Here is a 17,868-nt window from a genome sequence, read left to right on the forward strand (position 1 = left end):
GATATGTGCCAAATAGATCCAGTTGCTATTTTAAGATTTAAAAGAAAAACTAAAGAATATCATAAAAACAGATTTTATTAACAAACCACATTTACAGAACGTTAATGAACTTAGCTTCCCTAATGATAGCTAGAAGAGAGTCCAGGGTCTCTTCAGCAGTAGGTGTGATCTGGTTGACAGGCAAGGAGAAACCAGAGTTGCCGGTATCCCTGAGCATGTAGGTAGCAGCGATGCGTGGCCTGTAGCGGTATTTCACCCAGTCTGTTATGGATCCTGTTGCACCATCTGAAAGAGAAGAAGAGGATTTGAGTAAAGAAGAAGAAAAGAGGGATGATGGGCAGGAGACTTTGAGCTAAGAATCCAGTGAGTGCTGTTGATCTTGGATTAAACCTAGACTTAGGCCTTTCTAAAATGTGCAATGAATGAAGACCTATCATGGGACCTTCATTCATTGCAAACTGCCAACTCTGCACGAGATCAATTAGATCAATCTAAGTAGTGTTTTTGTAAGATTTCATATTATTGTGTCTAGACACGGAAGAGATAGTTAATATAATTATTATCTTACCATGCACGGCTTTTGAAGTTCCAACAAGATATTGCGTGTTATAGCGAACTGCTAAGGAGCCCATTGCTCTTCTCCCGATTGTTACCTGTAAAAGACGATAAACATAGTTAAAAACTACAACCTGATCGAATAAAGTATGACTAGTAGTTAAATATGAGTGGATGCAACAATTTTTGTTACAAGCAGGGCCTTTGAGGCAGTTACCTGGAGTTAGGAATAACGTGGGAATAACATACATAATGGCGTCCACGGCCGATTTCGGCCACGGCGGCTGTTCTCATTTAAAGAGATCAGCTAGCTGCGCAGGACATATTATAGTGCACGAGCATTTGCGCAGACACAGGTGCACTCCCTATTCCTTCACTCTCATAACCCGATGGGACGGCAATCCGACACGACCGGAAAGAGATCAGGCGCAGGACCGACATTTACGTGCTCTCCGATGCACGGGTGAATCAATCACCAACTTCCAGACTACGAGCTGCTTTGTGAAAGTTCAAGAAAACCCACAAAGGTATGAATGTTAAAAATAACATAAAAATAATACAGAAAACTCACCATTTCATTGTAATTGTAAATTGGATCATTGGAGTGCGCAAAAGGAATGAGGAACCGTTGTCCAAAAGAGCGGAATGATAGAAAAGCAGTAAGCTTCGAACTGACACTATCAATGAAGTTGGATAGTTGTCTGGTCTCTGGTTCAGAAAACGGTCCTTCACCAATGAAGTTGGATGCTGAAGGTGAGTGACTGCCACCGCTCACTGAAAACAAAATAGATTTATAACTGAGATCTGACAAGTATAGAAGAAAAACATCTTCTTGAATCGCAAGATTTCATATGGCAAACTGCTTTTGGAGTATGTTCTATTCTATTTTTCTTCGTTATATAGTTCTTCTACCTAGAATCAAACTGAATATACCATTAATGTTGTGAGTTTTATGTCTTACCTCCCCATTGAGAATTCCAGTTTTTAGACAAATCTACTCCAATGACGCCTGTACTGATTGGCCTTCTGTTTTTCATCCAAAGTCTGACCTATAGAAATGAGTAAGAAAAATGTTTAGCGTGGAACAACAACAAAAAAAACTATTTTTTTATGAAATTAGTAAGTCTCTGTGGGACGTTGTAGAAATCTAGTTCACCACATATAAGTTAGAATGTAGGATAAAGTATATGAGATATATTATACATATACAAATGATATCATATAATGCACATTGTCCTTGTTTCAATTGCCATAGTTTGAAAGAAAGCTTGTAAGATGATCATCAATTAATAGTTAACCAAATAAACCTACCGAATCTTGAGAGAATTGGAAGCCATCAGGATTGGTCAGCGGAAAGATGTACCAAGTAAAGTCTTCGGCTGCAGCTTTAATTTCAGGGTCATTGCTGAAGATCAGCTCGTTGGCTATGTAAGTCAAGATTACGGGAGAGAGCCAATCAGCGCCAAGCTCTCCGGCTTGCAAGAAGAATACTCGGTCACCAGAGCCGCGGGATATTTTGATTCCAGTGATGTTTCTACCTAGAAAGTATATGTATGGTAAATTCAAGCTTGCCTTATATTGTTAAGCGTCTTTCTTTCTCAATGCGACATTGAGATATCTTCGCAATAATTTCGAAAACAGAACGATAAAACTGGTTTCTAATTCGAAATAATAACACAAGAATATGGCAATGTACTATAGCCATTATAGAGGCGAAAATTTGTGACCGTCTGAATAGGTTTATTAGTTTTTCACAGACAAAACGCCGGAATGGAATTCGATGAAACTTGTCAGTAACATAGCTTATGCATCAGTAGAACAATAGAGGTCAGGCTACTTTTTATATGGATGTAAGCACATGATGAGACTGTAGGTGCAAAGCTAGTTGCGAAACTTTTTGAACTCATTAAAAAAAATACCTTCATGAGTCTGTCCAATAGTAACAACACTGACAACATTGCTATTGTTTCTTTCTAAATCAGAGAACCATCCATAGATTTCATCAATTGTTTGGTAGTTGGTCCAGTATAATCCTTCTCTAGTATCACGCTTTCTTCTGCTGTAGAGCTGGGCGTCAAATGCTCTGAAATATAGATATAAAACATAATATTAAACTAGGTATTTACTAAAAAACTAAATGGATTCAAAACGACACAGCTTTTTTTCAACTAACAAATGAATTGAATTATGAAAATCCGTTTACAAGATTTAACAACTCGATTTTTTTAGTTTCAGAAGATGTCAAAGTGCCAAAACTTTATAATTGGAAATGTGAATATTATTTATAAGTTGTATAAGTAGATCTGAAAATAACAAATTCATCATAATTATGAACTAACTTAACAAAGTGAAAACATTGATTTTGTTAATGCTATAGTATAGAACCTGAGAAAAACATATGCTTTTTTTATCTGAGTGATGAGAATATCTCCCTCGGAAAGCGATTGGAACCGCGGGGAATAGCTAGTACATCAATAAAACAGAAAAACAATGCAGCGATAACTCATTATACGCACAATAATTATACTTACTCTTGCAAATTGTTTAATGTAATCTCAGAGTATATGCTGCGTTTCTTCAAAGAATGTTCTAGCTCTTCTTTCAATTCCGGTGGAGAAACTAAGCTCACGTATTCTCCAACATGACTAGGGGCCTTCCAGAAGTCATATTCTTCATTCTTCTCATACAAGTCCTTTAGGAACTTCAATTGTTCCTCAGTTTCAGGATTCACTTTGTACAACGCATAGTTGTCATATCTCACTTTTTCTGCACTAACTATTATAGCTAAAACACTAAATAAAATTAGTTTTAAAATCATTTTTAATTCCTACCTATTCACATTAGAAGTCAACTGAAAGAATTTCAATTACAAATTATGTATTTATCATCAACGCGTTTAATTCTGTTATCCCTACATTTGAAATTAGTGTCTTATGCTATAGCAATAAAGTTCAATTTACTCTGATCACTTTGTAAATTAATGCCACCGATAATGTATGCCTAAATATCTTATCGAAGTTGGTCGTTTAATCGTTTGTGAAATGATATAATTTATCTGATTAGCATCGATATCGTTAATAAGTGACGACACTTGAGATAAAATTCTCAAATAATTTCAAACAAATGAATTAAAGATGTCATGGTAATTAGAATTTATAGGAAATATAGGAATTAACCCAGTTTTGTAGTTTGGTTAGTAATCTTAAACGATCTATCTAAATCAGTTCTTCATGTAGGTTATCCAAAGCGGAATCCAGCAATGAACTCAAATCTGAAATAGAATCTAATAAGATCCTTTTCCGACTCACTACCGCATCCATCAGCTCAACACCTACAAACATTATTCCCTTTAAACACAATATTACATTACCATCTTACCTCAGCTTATTAAACTCCAATACAACTGCAGTCTCAACTTAATTACCATCCAAACAGCAAGACTCACATTTATTTACTCCAAAATTAACACTTCATAAAGTAATACGACAAAGTTGCAGACGGGCGACTACATGGCGTGGTCATAGCTAATTGTGATTAATAGTTCCTCCGTTGTAGATGTCATTTGTCTTCGAGCGTCGAGCGTCGCTGGCCAGTTCACTTTCTACTGCAAGTTTTGAGGTGCAGACGGGCGACTAAGTGACATATTGTAAATGAGAATTTAAATTGTTCGGATTTGTCTTTGGGTGGTTTTGAAAAATGGTGCGGTTTTTTGGGAAGGTGTTGTTTTTTGGAGCTGGATTTTATAAAGTTTGGAGATGATTTATTACAGGTATGAATATGCTCAAGGCTAACATGCAAGCTGTACCTTTTGCCAAATCGCAATGAAATGACAAGTAACCCAAAAAAGACTAACCAAATGAAACAGAAAAATGCAGCGCTTCATACGATAATGATTTACAAACATTTCAAATGAACCATCAAGATGAAAACTAGCAAAAATCTAACAAATTCAAACGCCTATCGGAGAGGGTCTTCCTCATTAGCCGACTTATATGTTGTTTAAAATTTCTTTATACTTTTGCCTGCAGTTTGACAAATCTTCAACAGCAATACTGATCTAAATTCAAGATAAGTATGGAATACTGTTCTCGCCCGTCTACCCACACAACCACAACGAAGTTAAATCCACCGCTTAAACCGCATAATTATTGCACGCTCGATCCGTCGGTTGAAACTGAAGTAATGTGTTTTGTACACGAAGCAAATGAACTAAAACCCGTTTTAGAACCGAATTAAACATCACTATATAATTCTGCGGTGGCTGTTGTAATAATTCTGGGCTGTAACACCTACGTACTAAGAGACTTCATCCAACTGGAAGCACCATGCGCCATGAGCACCAATATTTATGCGAAAATATCTGACAAATTAGGCGTAAGGTCCTAAGAAAGGTAAGGCATCAAATAGTGCTAGCTCGCTAGTGAATTTTCAACCATATTGTTGCACTTAAACCCGACAAAATTGACAAATACACGCTGGAACTTGAAACCATGAACGTCGGTATTAGCGTGTATGTATGAGCGGCGCTCTTATGGCCTTCCTCTAAGATCCAATGGCACTGCGTCTCCAGTAGGTGAAATGCTCTAAGCTTCTGTTGGATTGTGGGTAGATTGCGTTAACTCGTTGCGAAATGGAATGAAATCATGCTCTTTAAAGTGACTATTTACATTTACACGTGTTTGAGCTACATTGTCGTCTAAATCTAAATTTGGTTCTACATCATCAAAAGCTTCTAGCATTTCTCTTCAATATCAAATTCCTATAACAGAGTCTAGAATTACTGAAACTTTATTAAACTTTGCGACTGTATTTGTAATCATTATTTTCTGAATAAACTTCCAAGTCTGTATTTGGAAACAATCTCACGATTTCGACTTTTAAATTGTATTTTCTTTACCTTTTGTATTTCATAGAATCAGTCCTACAAATGGTTTTGGTGAATTTTATTGTAATGACTCAGAAGAAACTTGCTGAAAATGATAAATTCTAATATCAGCTTTCTGTGAAACCAAGAAAAGTGATCAGATCTTTCAAGTTCAAATTATTTGGAAATGGTGGGTCTCGAGATCTTTTACATTTATTTTATTTCAAAAATACATTTTTAATACCTATTGACAGTGGCTATTGTTGAATTTAATTGCAGGATAAATCATAAATTATTACGATTTTGTGCCACACAATGAAAATTTTCATTCCAAGAATTATAACGAACACCCCAACCAACAATTTTGCCCTATAACCAAACCTTATATCTCAAAAAAGCTGGGTGAACGATGTATAAAGGATTCGGTGGTGACTGATTGTTGTGTAAAAGCGTTTGACAACACATTTTGGCTTTATAAGTTTATACAGCAAAAACGACCTATTAAGAATTGATGTAAAGGTTTACTTCACAACATTATATAGCTGTAATAGTCAGGCGTTATAGCAACCTCCATTGTTACTAGTATACAACGATAGAACTTTATAACAGTGTTTACTGTCGCCCTAATGCGCCTGATTTGCGCAATAAAGGTTCGAAACGAACTATAATGTGTCTTTCGTTGTAGTAGAGATGACAACTCAAGAATAGGACGATATTGTGATATTGAGACATTTTAGATCGTCGTTACAGTACATGGTACTATAGTAGGCACAAAAAGTCTACAACAGAGTGATTTGGTGATATAACTGAGTTTCAAATTATATTTATGTAGCTTAATAGCCATATATAAGGTTGTTAACGCTCGTTATAGTTGTAGTGATAAACTTATCACAAAGACACTTTTTTAGAAGAGTATTGTTTTTTTATAACTATTATAGTCCCTCTATTACACAATAGTAGTATAACGGAGCTCTTATCTCTTTTAAAACATTATTACTGTGTATAAAAGCAGGCTAGCAATGCTTTTAAATGCTAATTCAGTTTCGTAAAGGCACTTCTATCGCTCTTCTACAACAATATTGACGTTTTGATTCAGCGTAATTAATGCGACAACCAATATTTTTTGAAGACCCAATTATAGAAAATGGTTCCGTACAAAATATAGTTCACGTCAATGAAGAAATGGAGAATTATTCAAATGGTTACATTGATTCTAGATGTGACAGTTTTTCAGGTCAGGCAAGTACCAATGCAACTTTTCTAAGTTTGTATGCACTTTCTAAGTATATCTTGAACACCAATGGCTGATAAAAAAGGTGAAGGAAAACATCTTGAGGAAACCTTTTTTTTTAGCGACGTAAAATCATCAAATGACCCCTCCCGCTGTGGGTTAGCAACGGTGAGGGAGTGTCAGACTCTTACTGACTAAAATCGTCGTGTTCCGTCATAGGCCTTTTATGTACCAGGGCCGTGGTATCTCTTTCGAACAACCCGCAGCCCCGGCAGGCCTTGCCCTGCTGGGCCCGCTGGGTTGCTGACATCTCTTTGAGGAGCGCGTGGAACAACGCGCGCCGTCGACACGGGTCTGTCGTCTAGAAAGACAGAGGGACGATGAGCCACCCGAACTCACCGCCCACAGACCCACGCCTACGGTGGCCGGGAGTCATCTCGCGACACCCGGCGCCCATGGTGTCTACCTGGTCCAGCGCGGCGGCCGGGATGAGAGGTGCGAACTCTCTGGCGTTCCGCCTCCTCCTTCTCGAGCATGACCGCTTCGCAGAAGGAGGCGACGGCATCCCATTCCCTCTCGCCCCGGACCATGGCCTGAACCAGGGCCGGACGCGAGAGGTCGCCGCCGCCCAAAGCCTCGACGAGGACCCGGCGGTGCCCTTCCCATGCGGGGCACACCTGGACTGTGTGGTCCACCGTGTCCTCGGGGCTGTCCGCACAATGGTGACACCCGGGCGCCTCCTCACGACCGATGCGGTGCAGGTACCTCCCGAAACAACCGTGTCCGGTGAGGACCTGCGTCATGCGGTACGTGAGGGCGCCGTGACTCCTCCCGAGCCACTCCTCAAAGAGGGGACTTACCGCCACGATGGTGGCGTGCCCTGCACTGGGTTGCGACAGTCGCTCCCTCCAGGCCACCATGAGATCGCGCCGGAGCTCCGCCCGCTGCGCGACAACTTGCCGCGGCAACGGGGTTTCTCCCCGGCGCTGAGCCTCCTCGCGCCAGTCGTACAGGCGCAAGAAGACCCTCGCCTTCAAAACTTCAAAACAACGTAATTAATAAGAGATATTTATTTAATTTATTTTTTCTATAATTAATAAATAGTAAAATACCTAATGGATTTGTAGTGCGAAGTTTTAGCCAATAGGTAGAATAATTAAACACAATAATAACATTCATCAGGGATGTAGTGGTCATAAATAGACATAATACCGCAGCCCCGACACCAGAAAAAAATGAAGCTTGGTAAAGATATCATATATTTTTTGCGCATGATGAAGTGCCTTGGTAAAGATGAATTGGTATGTAAACCACAGTTAACACAATTCTTATTTAACAGAAAATGTGTAATTTCCCGCGGCCATTCCACTTCTGCAAGTAGCTTGAAATCGTCACGAGTCAAAAACTTATCGATGTCTATAATGACTACCATTTTGCAGAACATTACACTGAAAAAGAAAAAAAACAACACTATATTGACAACCTTTGGGGGAGGCCTTTGCCCAGCAGTGGGACAACACAAGCTAATTAAAAAAAAATTGACAACCTCAGAGTATTAAATAATAACGAAAAAGTATAACTCTGACGTCGTAGTACCTGCAGCTGTATAGTATAAACCCATATTTTCTGACGTGGTATTTTTATAAGTTTAATAAAAAGTATTCATCACATTATGGAATAAGGACAAACAACAAAACAAAGAAACAAGCTCAAAAGGAACCCTAATTTCATGTAATGGTGGTTGTAATATCTATGATAACGAGTACTATAATAGAGTTTAGGAAGCTGGAAGTATGTTTATGACTTAACATTCGTAATTATTTTAGTTAAAGCTCATTAATTCGAAGGGGGCATTCAAATATTGTCGTAAACCCATACATAGTTTATCAGTAAAATTACAGGCGCACGTCATTTTCCCCGTTAGAGACGAATAATTCGATTACAAAATAATATCTAACTTACCACGGTCTCCTCGTCTCTTCTGATTTATCTTTTATTTCTCTTCTAAATAAAACACTGAGCCACTGGAGCAGAGTGAACGAATGTAAAATGAATGAATGATGAATATTGTAATGGATTCATGAACTCTTCTACAGTTCTTAAAAAGTGTTTAGTAGTGTTGCTGTGGCTTGTATGTCACCAAATAGAGATTGCGTTACTGTTACATCAACTGCAACGGGCCCAAATTGTCATGCCTGATATCGTTATAGTTGTACTTTAAGACTGAATGGAGATATAATTGCGCCACTTTCTTTGTAGGTGCACCTTCTTTGGCCTTTTATTTGACCATCGATTAGTTTTTACAAAACGTTCTATGGCCTTCTACACAACTAACTTTTGCTGGTTGGGACTTTACAGTGAAAATATTTTATAGTTCATAATGAATAATTAATTTTAATTGTGCCTTCAAATATTTGGTTTTTAAAGACAGCGCCAAAAAATAAAACTATTAGTAATGCATATTGTACCCTAAATTCAAAAATGTTTGAGATCGAAGCAAAAGTTCAAACTCATTATTTTCATGCTTCAGATATCTACTCGAATTTTATAGTTGGTTATTTTGAGGAAAGAATTTGTCGAACCGAATTAATAATTATTCAGTTTTTCTTTATTGAATTTTATGAAAAACGGCCCTTACTTATAGAGATAAAATATTGTTCTTATTTAGAGATTAGAACACCTTTTCTTTATAACTAAGAATTGCGACGTCAATGTAAAATATCCCTAAGCTATTGGAATTCGGAAAACGTTCGATTTTAAAAGTACCTAAAAAGTTAGTGTGTATTGTGTATTCCCAAAATAAAATACACATAAATACATTTTGTTGGTAGGAATAAAGATGTGCCCCAATGATAACACTTAGCAAATTAGGATTCCCATAATTTCATTTATGATAAACAATTGCCTACCTGTTAATCAGTTTACCTATACAGCCACGTCGAAACTGTGATTACCTACTTTTGTAACCTTTTATGACTCATCTATGTCTATACTTTACGTTTATTTATTTACACATTTTAATTAATTTAGCAATCTCATATAACGAAAACAATTTCTAGTTCTAGTATTATTTCTACATAAACTCTTAGTAAGACCACTAAAATAATAATTAAGTCAATTCCCCCATCCAGACTAGCTCTAATTGCAAAATCTCTAGTTAGTTTTCCTTAAATAGTCTGCCACCATATAAATTATTTAGACTCACATTTATTTCCATCACACGCCACGTCTGAAACATGTAAAACAATGACACAAACTTGAAGTGTAAATTACATAGTACATTTATCAGGCACGTCTCCTGCCACAATAATACGGTTGACTTCATCTTCTAATAATTCTCTTTGTCTTGTTCGGTCGGCGTTTGCCGTTTTTTCTTGTGGTGTAAGTTGGGAACTTTTAGTTATCATCTTCATTGTCGTTATTAATAACTGCAATGGGATCTTAGACACTTACGAGTATGCCATTTCTGATCAGATTTATCGGGAACTTCAAATTCTTCTTCTTTTATATTTTCTTTATTCTTTAAAAATTTAATTAAGTTCTTTAAGAATAAATGATTTTATGTCATCAAACATATTCATTTTTATATATCATCATTACTATCACCATCCTTCGATCTTGCTGTACAAATATAACACCCATCACGCTGAACAGCAACCTATCATCCGTAACCCACTGACCCCGCGCCCTCTCCCCCCTCGCAGCAAACGCCATCAGCAGTACATCACGACATGTCGTTAGGGGCAGGAGGTGGCCCAATAAATCAGGGGACGTCGTCTGTGCCGTCCGCTTGCACTCACTAATGTGACTCCGTGTAATTAATGAGATCTGATCTCTGATTGTCGCTTTTTAGATTTTACAGCCTTTGTTATTTCGCGTGGTTTGCTTTTGTGGGATGGTTGAAGCTGATCTGATTTTTAACAAATGTCTGAAGCTGATGAATTGGTAACTTTTGAATAATTACAAAAACAAGCTGCAAAACTATAGCTGCAAAGGGCATTCATAAAATAGCTTCAGCTTAAAAATATGATCTTTGGAATCTCATTAGTCAGCTACGGATGTTCTTGATGTTAAAATAAAACCATAAAAACTGTTTTCAGATAAAGATTTAAAAAGTTGTTTGTTAGCCTCTCAGATTGCAAGCACTACAATAACCCAATTCTCCATCTGGCTCCAACAATTAGAGCAGGTCAACAAACAACGTTTCATTTTTCACTGAAACATGAAAAAGCAAAAACGCCAATTTGCAAGCGAAAAACTAATAAATCTATTAAAGCAAACAAATACAAAGTATTGGGATCCCAATTAGAGCTACTGGCACATTGCCAGATGATGGCTGGATGGTGCACAATGCATAACAATTGAACGAATTAAGCGGGAGTTAGATGGATGTCCTGCGGTGGCTCAGTAAAACCTTAATGCTCTTGATAGAATGAAAAGTGCGATGCTGTTGTCCATTATGCAATGTATTGCTGTGAATGATGAGGTTGTGCATGAATTTTAATCAAATGCAAATACGCATTTAAAGTAAAACACACACAGTAAATTAGTTTAGCGCAACACATACGTAGATGAGATAAAAAGTCTGGTGGTTATTTTATTTTTGACGTCTATAACACAAAATGAAATTATATTAATTAATTAACAAAGAATACAGTACCAAATTACCTTTTAAACACTGTCCCACTATTCGAGACTCTAAGCTCGTTTTGCAAGGCAGAATCAAGTAGAAGTCTAATCTCTATTCATACTAGCAAAAGCAAAACAGGCAAAAACATGCTTTTAGTGCTAACAATATTTCGGACTGGCTGTCTGACCTAGATTCGTAGCGAAAGAAAAAACCGGCCAAATGCGAGTCGGACTCGCACAAAAAGGGTTCCGTACCATTAGTTAGAAAATGAGCAACAAATCAGTATTTGTTGTTATAGCGGCAACAAAAATACATCATCTGTGAATATTTCAGCTCTCTAACTATCACGATTCATGAGATACAGCCTGGTGACAGACAGCCGGACGGACGGACGGACAGAGGAGCGAAAACAATAGGGTCCCGTTTTACGCTTTGGGTACGGAACCCTAAAAATACATGAATGCATTTCGTTTTGTGCACATCCGTGTCGCGAGAACAATATCGGCTATGTACTGATGAAAAGTTCCCGTGTCAGAAATTGCAAATTTTGCTGCTGCGAAAATTAGTTCTTCATTTTCGTCAGTTGTTTTGGTCTTCAGTTTATTTTGATGAACCTTTGTGAAATTTGGTTTTGTTGTAAGTTCTTTAATGACTTCTTTATTAAATAAAACTTTACTTATTTCAACTGCTTTTAATAAATCTTCTTTAGGATCATTTAGAATTTCAAAATACTTTTGGAGACTTTGGCAGTTGTAGCCACATTAATACCAGAATTTCGAAACAATTTTTGCTTTCCTACAATTAGATCTAACAATATCCTCACAGATGGTGCAAAATTCATGACCTCAAAGTGGTCTCTGTTTACTCAAACTGCGGTCTAAGGCTTCTGGCTGTGTTCCAAGCCAGGATTAATTAATTGGGACACCGGGACACTTCCGTGCCGTCTTAGTGACATTTAAGGAGTTTAATTTTTAAGTGCATTAAGACTATCCGTTCTTAGTCTTGCAGTTGTTTTTCCAAGGAGTTCGTTATTGATATTGTTGATTGATTTTGTTTTCTTTGTAAAAGGTTCTCTGAACTTTCAACACTTATTAGAAACTTTAATAACACTTAGCAGTTCACTGTCCTATTTCTAGTTTGTGAATTACTTTAAGTATCTCGGCGAAACTTTCTTAAACCATACTACAAAGCTATTGAAATACTTAGGTAAAAAAATCATATCCCACCTAGAATAATCAACCCAATTGTGAAATATGTACGTTAAAATATTTTTGTGTTTCTAAATAAAATTTCCATCTGTTTCTGATATTAAAAGGTCAATAACTTTAAAAGAATACACGCTTTTCATTCAAGAAAAGCTGATAAAAATATTTTGAACTTACCGAACCAACTTCACCAATTAATATTTCCTATAACTGTTCAAAAACAATTTTAATTGAGACGCTAAAGTTAGAAATAATTAACATTTCTTCCTCTCATTAGCGTACGGTGCAACTTTGGCATTTTTTATTATTAAATCAACTAAGTTTATTAGCCTTCTTCCATAACAGGCTATTTATTGATTCTCAGATTTTTAATTCAAGGAAAAAGAGATGTTGTTATTAACGCTTATTATTTTATATCAGCGAATGAAAAGAAAGCTGGAAACATTATGAATGTTGTTTCTTTCATTAATTATGTACCTACTAGTTGTGCAGGTCGTCAGGTTCATGTGATAGCTAGTATTTGTTTGTTCGTATCCGCAAAATATTTTTGATACCATAGACGGTAATTGTCGGCAATCTTCCTCGAGTTTTAGGTCCCATTTATCCAGGTCTAAGCAAAGCATAATTTTAACAAAGAAATATGCGAGATTCAAACAAGAACAAGCTTAAAAATCACAAGGGAGCAAAACTCACTGATAAAGGTCTTTACCGTTCACAAAATAAATTCCTATTCTTACACGAAATACAAAACTGGAGTAAGTAGGTTAAATAAAACGATAAACTTAATACACTACTGTGCCGTTTCGAACAGCTCTATACAAAGATGTTTGGAGTGCCAGAAGGACCACTTGGGCTTTGGCAAGGATCCCGCTGTATCTTTAAATTTTCTGCTTAATCCACAGCATTTTCGAGTGATTATTAAAGTTAACAAGATTCCGTGCAGTTTTGTTTTAGCTTTGTTTCACACTGGTGAGTTTGATTAAGGCTTTTTTTTCGGATTTATTTTGTTTTAAACTAACTTCTAACTCCACTTTTGGACTATTCTGCCGTCGTAAGAAAAAAGGGCACAACTAACATTTTTTTAAAAATTGAGTTACATACATATTTAGAATCAGAAAAAAAAGGCGCATCTGCTCAATTTTTTGTAGAATTTTATCTTTAAGGAATACGGAGATACAGATGGCTTAAAAGGCACAAATGAGACTAATATTCATGTTTTATAAGATGAAAAGACACATTTATTTACCATTTTATTGAAAAGGCACAAATACGTAGATGTGACTATAATTTCATATAGATTTTTACTAAAAACTACTTTGAAAAGGCACATCTACAACATAACATAAAGAAAAGGCTCAAATGCCAGATGTGCTCTTTCTACTAAATAAATAATCCATGTATTTCTCAATTAATTTACGTATAAAAGTCACAAAGACCCAGTTGTGCCTTTTCTTTAAATTATTTACGATTAGGGGTGAGGAAAGGAGGGCAGGGTTTGATTGAAACGCGTCAGTTGTGCCTGTGACGTCGAAGCTATAAGCGACGAATAAGCTCTTATAACATAGCTTAAAAAAGGTTGAAAACCAAAAGAAGATGGATCAAAATTGCCCCACGTCCTACAACAATGTGACGTATCTCAAAAAAAAGATAAAAATGTAAAAAAAATATGGCATACTCTGTAACTTAATTTTTTTACACCTTCATACAAAAAAAATGCTTTGAAAATTGTTCAGGCGCTGTTATGAAAACATCGATCATAAGACTATTTATAGACCATTTTTTTAAATTATATTTTTGTTTAATAATAAAATTTTTATAAAAAATAATAAAATTTATTACGTAAAACATTATTTACACAGAATTTTCTTATATAGCACAGAAAGTTGGTACATAGTATATTCTTATATAAAGGTTAAATTACAGCTTATAATTAATACAATTGTATGACTAATTTAAATAAATTACAGGTATACGATGTTTATACTAGGATTTCAAAAGTAGTATGTTGCGACCTGCCTGATGTAGGTTTATACAAACCTGTGTTTCAGGCCAGGTTTGATAGTGTGTACCTCACAGGTGGTCCCATATTCATCAGGTCAGGATCTGATGATGGAAACCCTAAGAAATCCAGGGCAACTTTTAAAAGTTGTAGGCATGCGCAGGATAAAAACTTTACAATGAGGTGTATGTCTGATAACACTATGCAACAGTGAAGGTTTGGAGCTGACCTGATGATGGAGACGAAAGAGGGTCGAGGGAAATCAACAACTGAATATGTAAACTACCTCGTGTTTGGGCTTATATATTATTTGTATTGAATAGACCTTTACAACAGTGAAATTTTGGAGCTGACCTGATGATGGAGACCAGAGAAGGTCAAGCGAACTCGACAACTGAATATGTAAACTACCTCGTGTTTGGTCGTATATTATTCGTATTGATGAGAACTTTCCACTAATACGGATAGTAACAACTAAGCTTGTCACTGAAAAGCCAAAAATAAAAAAATAAGATCGACTCCCAAAACAATGAAAAGCACCGACTTCTAGGCCGATGCACCTAATAGTTTTTTTTTTTTTGCTTTTCAATGTTTTTTTGGGAGTCGGTTTTTTTTTTTTTTTTTTTAATAAGTTGCATCGTGTAATCAGACATACACCTCATTGTCAAGTGTTTATCCTGCGCATGCCTACAACTTTCAAAAGTTGCCCTGGATTTCTCAGGGTTTCCATCATCAGATCCTGACCTGATGAATATGGGACCACCTGGGAGGTAGACACTATCAATCATATACATAATTTTAAAAAATGGTCCTTAAATTTTCTCATGAACAATTTTTTCATAACAGCGCCTGAACAATTTTTGAAGCATTTTTTTCGTATGAAGGTGTAAAAAAATTAAGTTACAGAGTATGTCATATTTTTTTTACATTTTTATCTTTTTTTTGAGATACGTCACATTGTTATAAGACGTGGGGCAATTTTGTATGGATTGTGATCCGTCTTCTTTATGCTCCTACTAGCTTCCTCCAGCGGCTTCGCCCGCGTGGTGTGTTGATAAAAAGTAGCCTATGTGTTATCACCTGTCTACATACCAAATTTCAATCAAATTGGTCCAGCCGTTTTTGGTTGATTGAATAACAAACATACATCCATACATTCTCACAAACTTTCACATTTATAATATAAGTAGGATTACTACCTCTATTAATATAGAATATTTTGACTTATTTTTTATATTGTAATTTAGAGATTTAGAGATTATTTTATAGATTTTTAAATTGGGTCCAACCTATTATTATTAAAAAGAATACAAATATTAAATTTTGATTTTCCTTAGGTATACTTACTTAGGTAACTAACTAAAAACTGTAATTGAGTTTAAGTATTAGCACTTTTTCTTTCTAATTTATAAGTTCTATTAGTTAACCAAAATTGAAGGATGAGATCCCTAATAATTTAAAAATAACTATTGAATATTAAGAAAGGTTCTTTTTTGTTTAAATGTTGGTGTCCTAGAAGTAAATTTGTTTCAGTTATTTGGATAAGGATAACCAGAAATGGCATGACAATAATTGTTTTATAGTTTATTAAAGTTTCCTCGCATGATTATTTGTCTTTTTTTTGTAGAAAAAATTTAGTAAATTTGCATTAAAAAAGCGCAATTAGACAAATGTGCCCCTTCTTTCAGACTCAATGACTAATTTTCTTGAAATATTAAAAAGAAAGGTCACATTTGGTTAATTATGCCATTTCTTTGTAGTAAGTGGTATTTTTTAATTATTTTTTTTTAAGTTGAAAGGAATAATTTGAATTTATTTTAAAATTAACTATATATAAAAACTAAAAAGTTAAAAATATAATAGTACTAACCTTCACGCATATATCATCAGTATTTTTTTTTCTTTTAAGCTATAGGTTTCCACGCTATGGAGCAGAATATGGTAAAAACTTTAATCTCAATTATCTCAGTTTGACCAAAATGGTAGATGTGCCCTTCTTTCATACGACGGCAGTATTAACAACTTCTTACATGGTATTATCCATATAAAATAACCATTTATGTTATCAATGATGAGCTCATTATGTTTACAGCTGCCAACACCATGATGCAACATTAAGGCAAACTCAACCAATAATTTGCTTTTTAAAAACTTCCAGTAAAAATGCTTTCAGTAGTTATGACTTGCGTAACTAATATCAACACATCAAACTTTCACGTTAATAATGAGATGAGATAAATACGAACAAAGCATCAACCGAAATAAAACCAGAAGAAAATCTTTTAATTTCAGTTACACTCAAGGCCAAGCTAACCGACTCTTTACATCTACATTTTAAGCCGGCAGTGAAATGAGGCGTGCATAAAATTAACAAAGCAAAACGTACTGGCACTTGAATTATTGTTATTGCTCATTCATTTGTTATTTTTACTTTTATGGTTGATGCTGATAGGTTTAGGCACAAAAAATCTGGTTTTATATAGATGACTTCATTGCGGAATTTTGATATATTGCTGCAAAAATGATAATCTCGCCTGTTTTGGGTTCTTATGGGTGTTACTTCACTGTTTTTCTGGTCATTTAGCTAGATAATATTATGACGCTACAAGATTGTCAACCACCTAATTGGGGTCCCAACTATGTTGGGGTCGGCTTCCAGTCTAACCGGAATCAGCTGAGTATCAGCGCTTTACAAGATTGTCAACTATGATAGAAATAATGAATACTCTCATTAAGGCGAAATATGGATAGATACAGAAACAGAGGTAGACCAAGTAAAAGTGAAAGATGAATTAATGAAAATAAAAAATATAAACGTAGGTCAATTATTATCTTGGTAGAGTGATACATATATTTGCTCAATCCAACGTCTTAAATCTAAGCAAAGCAAAGGCAGTATAATTAGCCAAATCATTAATAATAATAGAAATCGTATCCAAATTGAGATATAAGCAACAGTCCAATAAATAACAGTAAGCAATTAATTTCGACACAAAAGGAAATGCAACGCCCTTCAATTAACTAACTACAATCCGAATTAGTCCGTATCTCAAAGCCGCAGAGTTGAAAATCGTTATTCAATAACACTATTCCTCCCACGCTGTATTAAGTTTTATAGACCACCGTCCAGCATAAGATGGACTATTATTTCTGAGCGTTTTTGAACAAGCTGCAGAATAGCTGGGAGGTCAACACAAAATGGTGGATCGTACCAAAATAAATGACACTAGATCACGTGATCTGACGATTTGTCGTGACGGCTAAACGATTATACGGATCATTACTCATATTACCACCTTTTGATAACATCATTTTGGGGTTAACATCACAGGATTCGCTACCGAATTTATTTTTTATTCCGTTCCCGGTAAAGGGATCGCGTGT

General features: G+C 35.6%; 1 protein-coding gene and 1 long non-coding RNA gene across 2 annotated transcripts; one reads left to right on the forward strand and one right to left on the reverse strand.

The window, feature by feature from the left end:
- Positions 1-57: 57 nt before the first annotated feature.
- LOC110378816 (zinc carboxypeptidase-like) lies at positions 58-3,429 on the reverse strand. Its single transcript, XM_049848917.2, has 7 exons — positions 3,087-3,429; positions 2,475-2,638; positions 1,867-2,093; positions 1,517-1,604; positions 1,127-1,329; positions 569-653; positions 58-285 (listed from the first exon to the last, which is right to left on the reverse strand). The coding sequence occupies exons 1-7, from the start codon at positions 3,371-3,373 to the stop codon at positions 92-94; spliced, it is 1,248 nt and encodes a 415-aa protein (XP_049704874.2). The 5' UTR covers positions 3,374-3,429; the 3' UTR covers positions 58-91.
- Positions 3,430-14,047: 10,618 nt separating this feature from the next.
- On the forward strand, positions 14,048-14,967 carry LOC135118317 (uncharacterized). The gene is made up of 2 exons (XR_010277512.1): positions 14,048-14,281; positions 14,539-14,967. It is a non-coding gene; the product is annotated as an uncharacterized LOC135118317 (long non-coding RNA).
- The last annotated feature ends 2,901 nt before the right edge of the window (positions 14,968-17,868 follow it).

Source organism: Helicoverpa armigera, chromosome 20 (assembly GCF_030705265.1).
Source record: "Helicoverpa armigera isolate CAAS_96S chromosome 20, ASM3070526v1, whole genome shotgun sequence".
Taxonomy (NCBI): Eukaryota; Metazoa; Arthropoda; class Insecta; order Lepidoptera; family Noctuidae; genus Helicoverpa; species Helicoverpa armigera.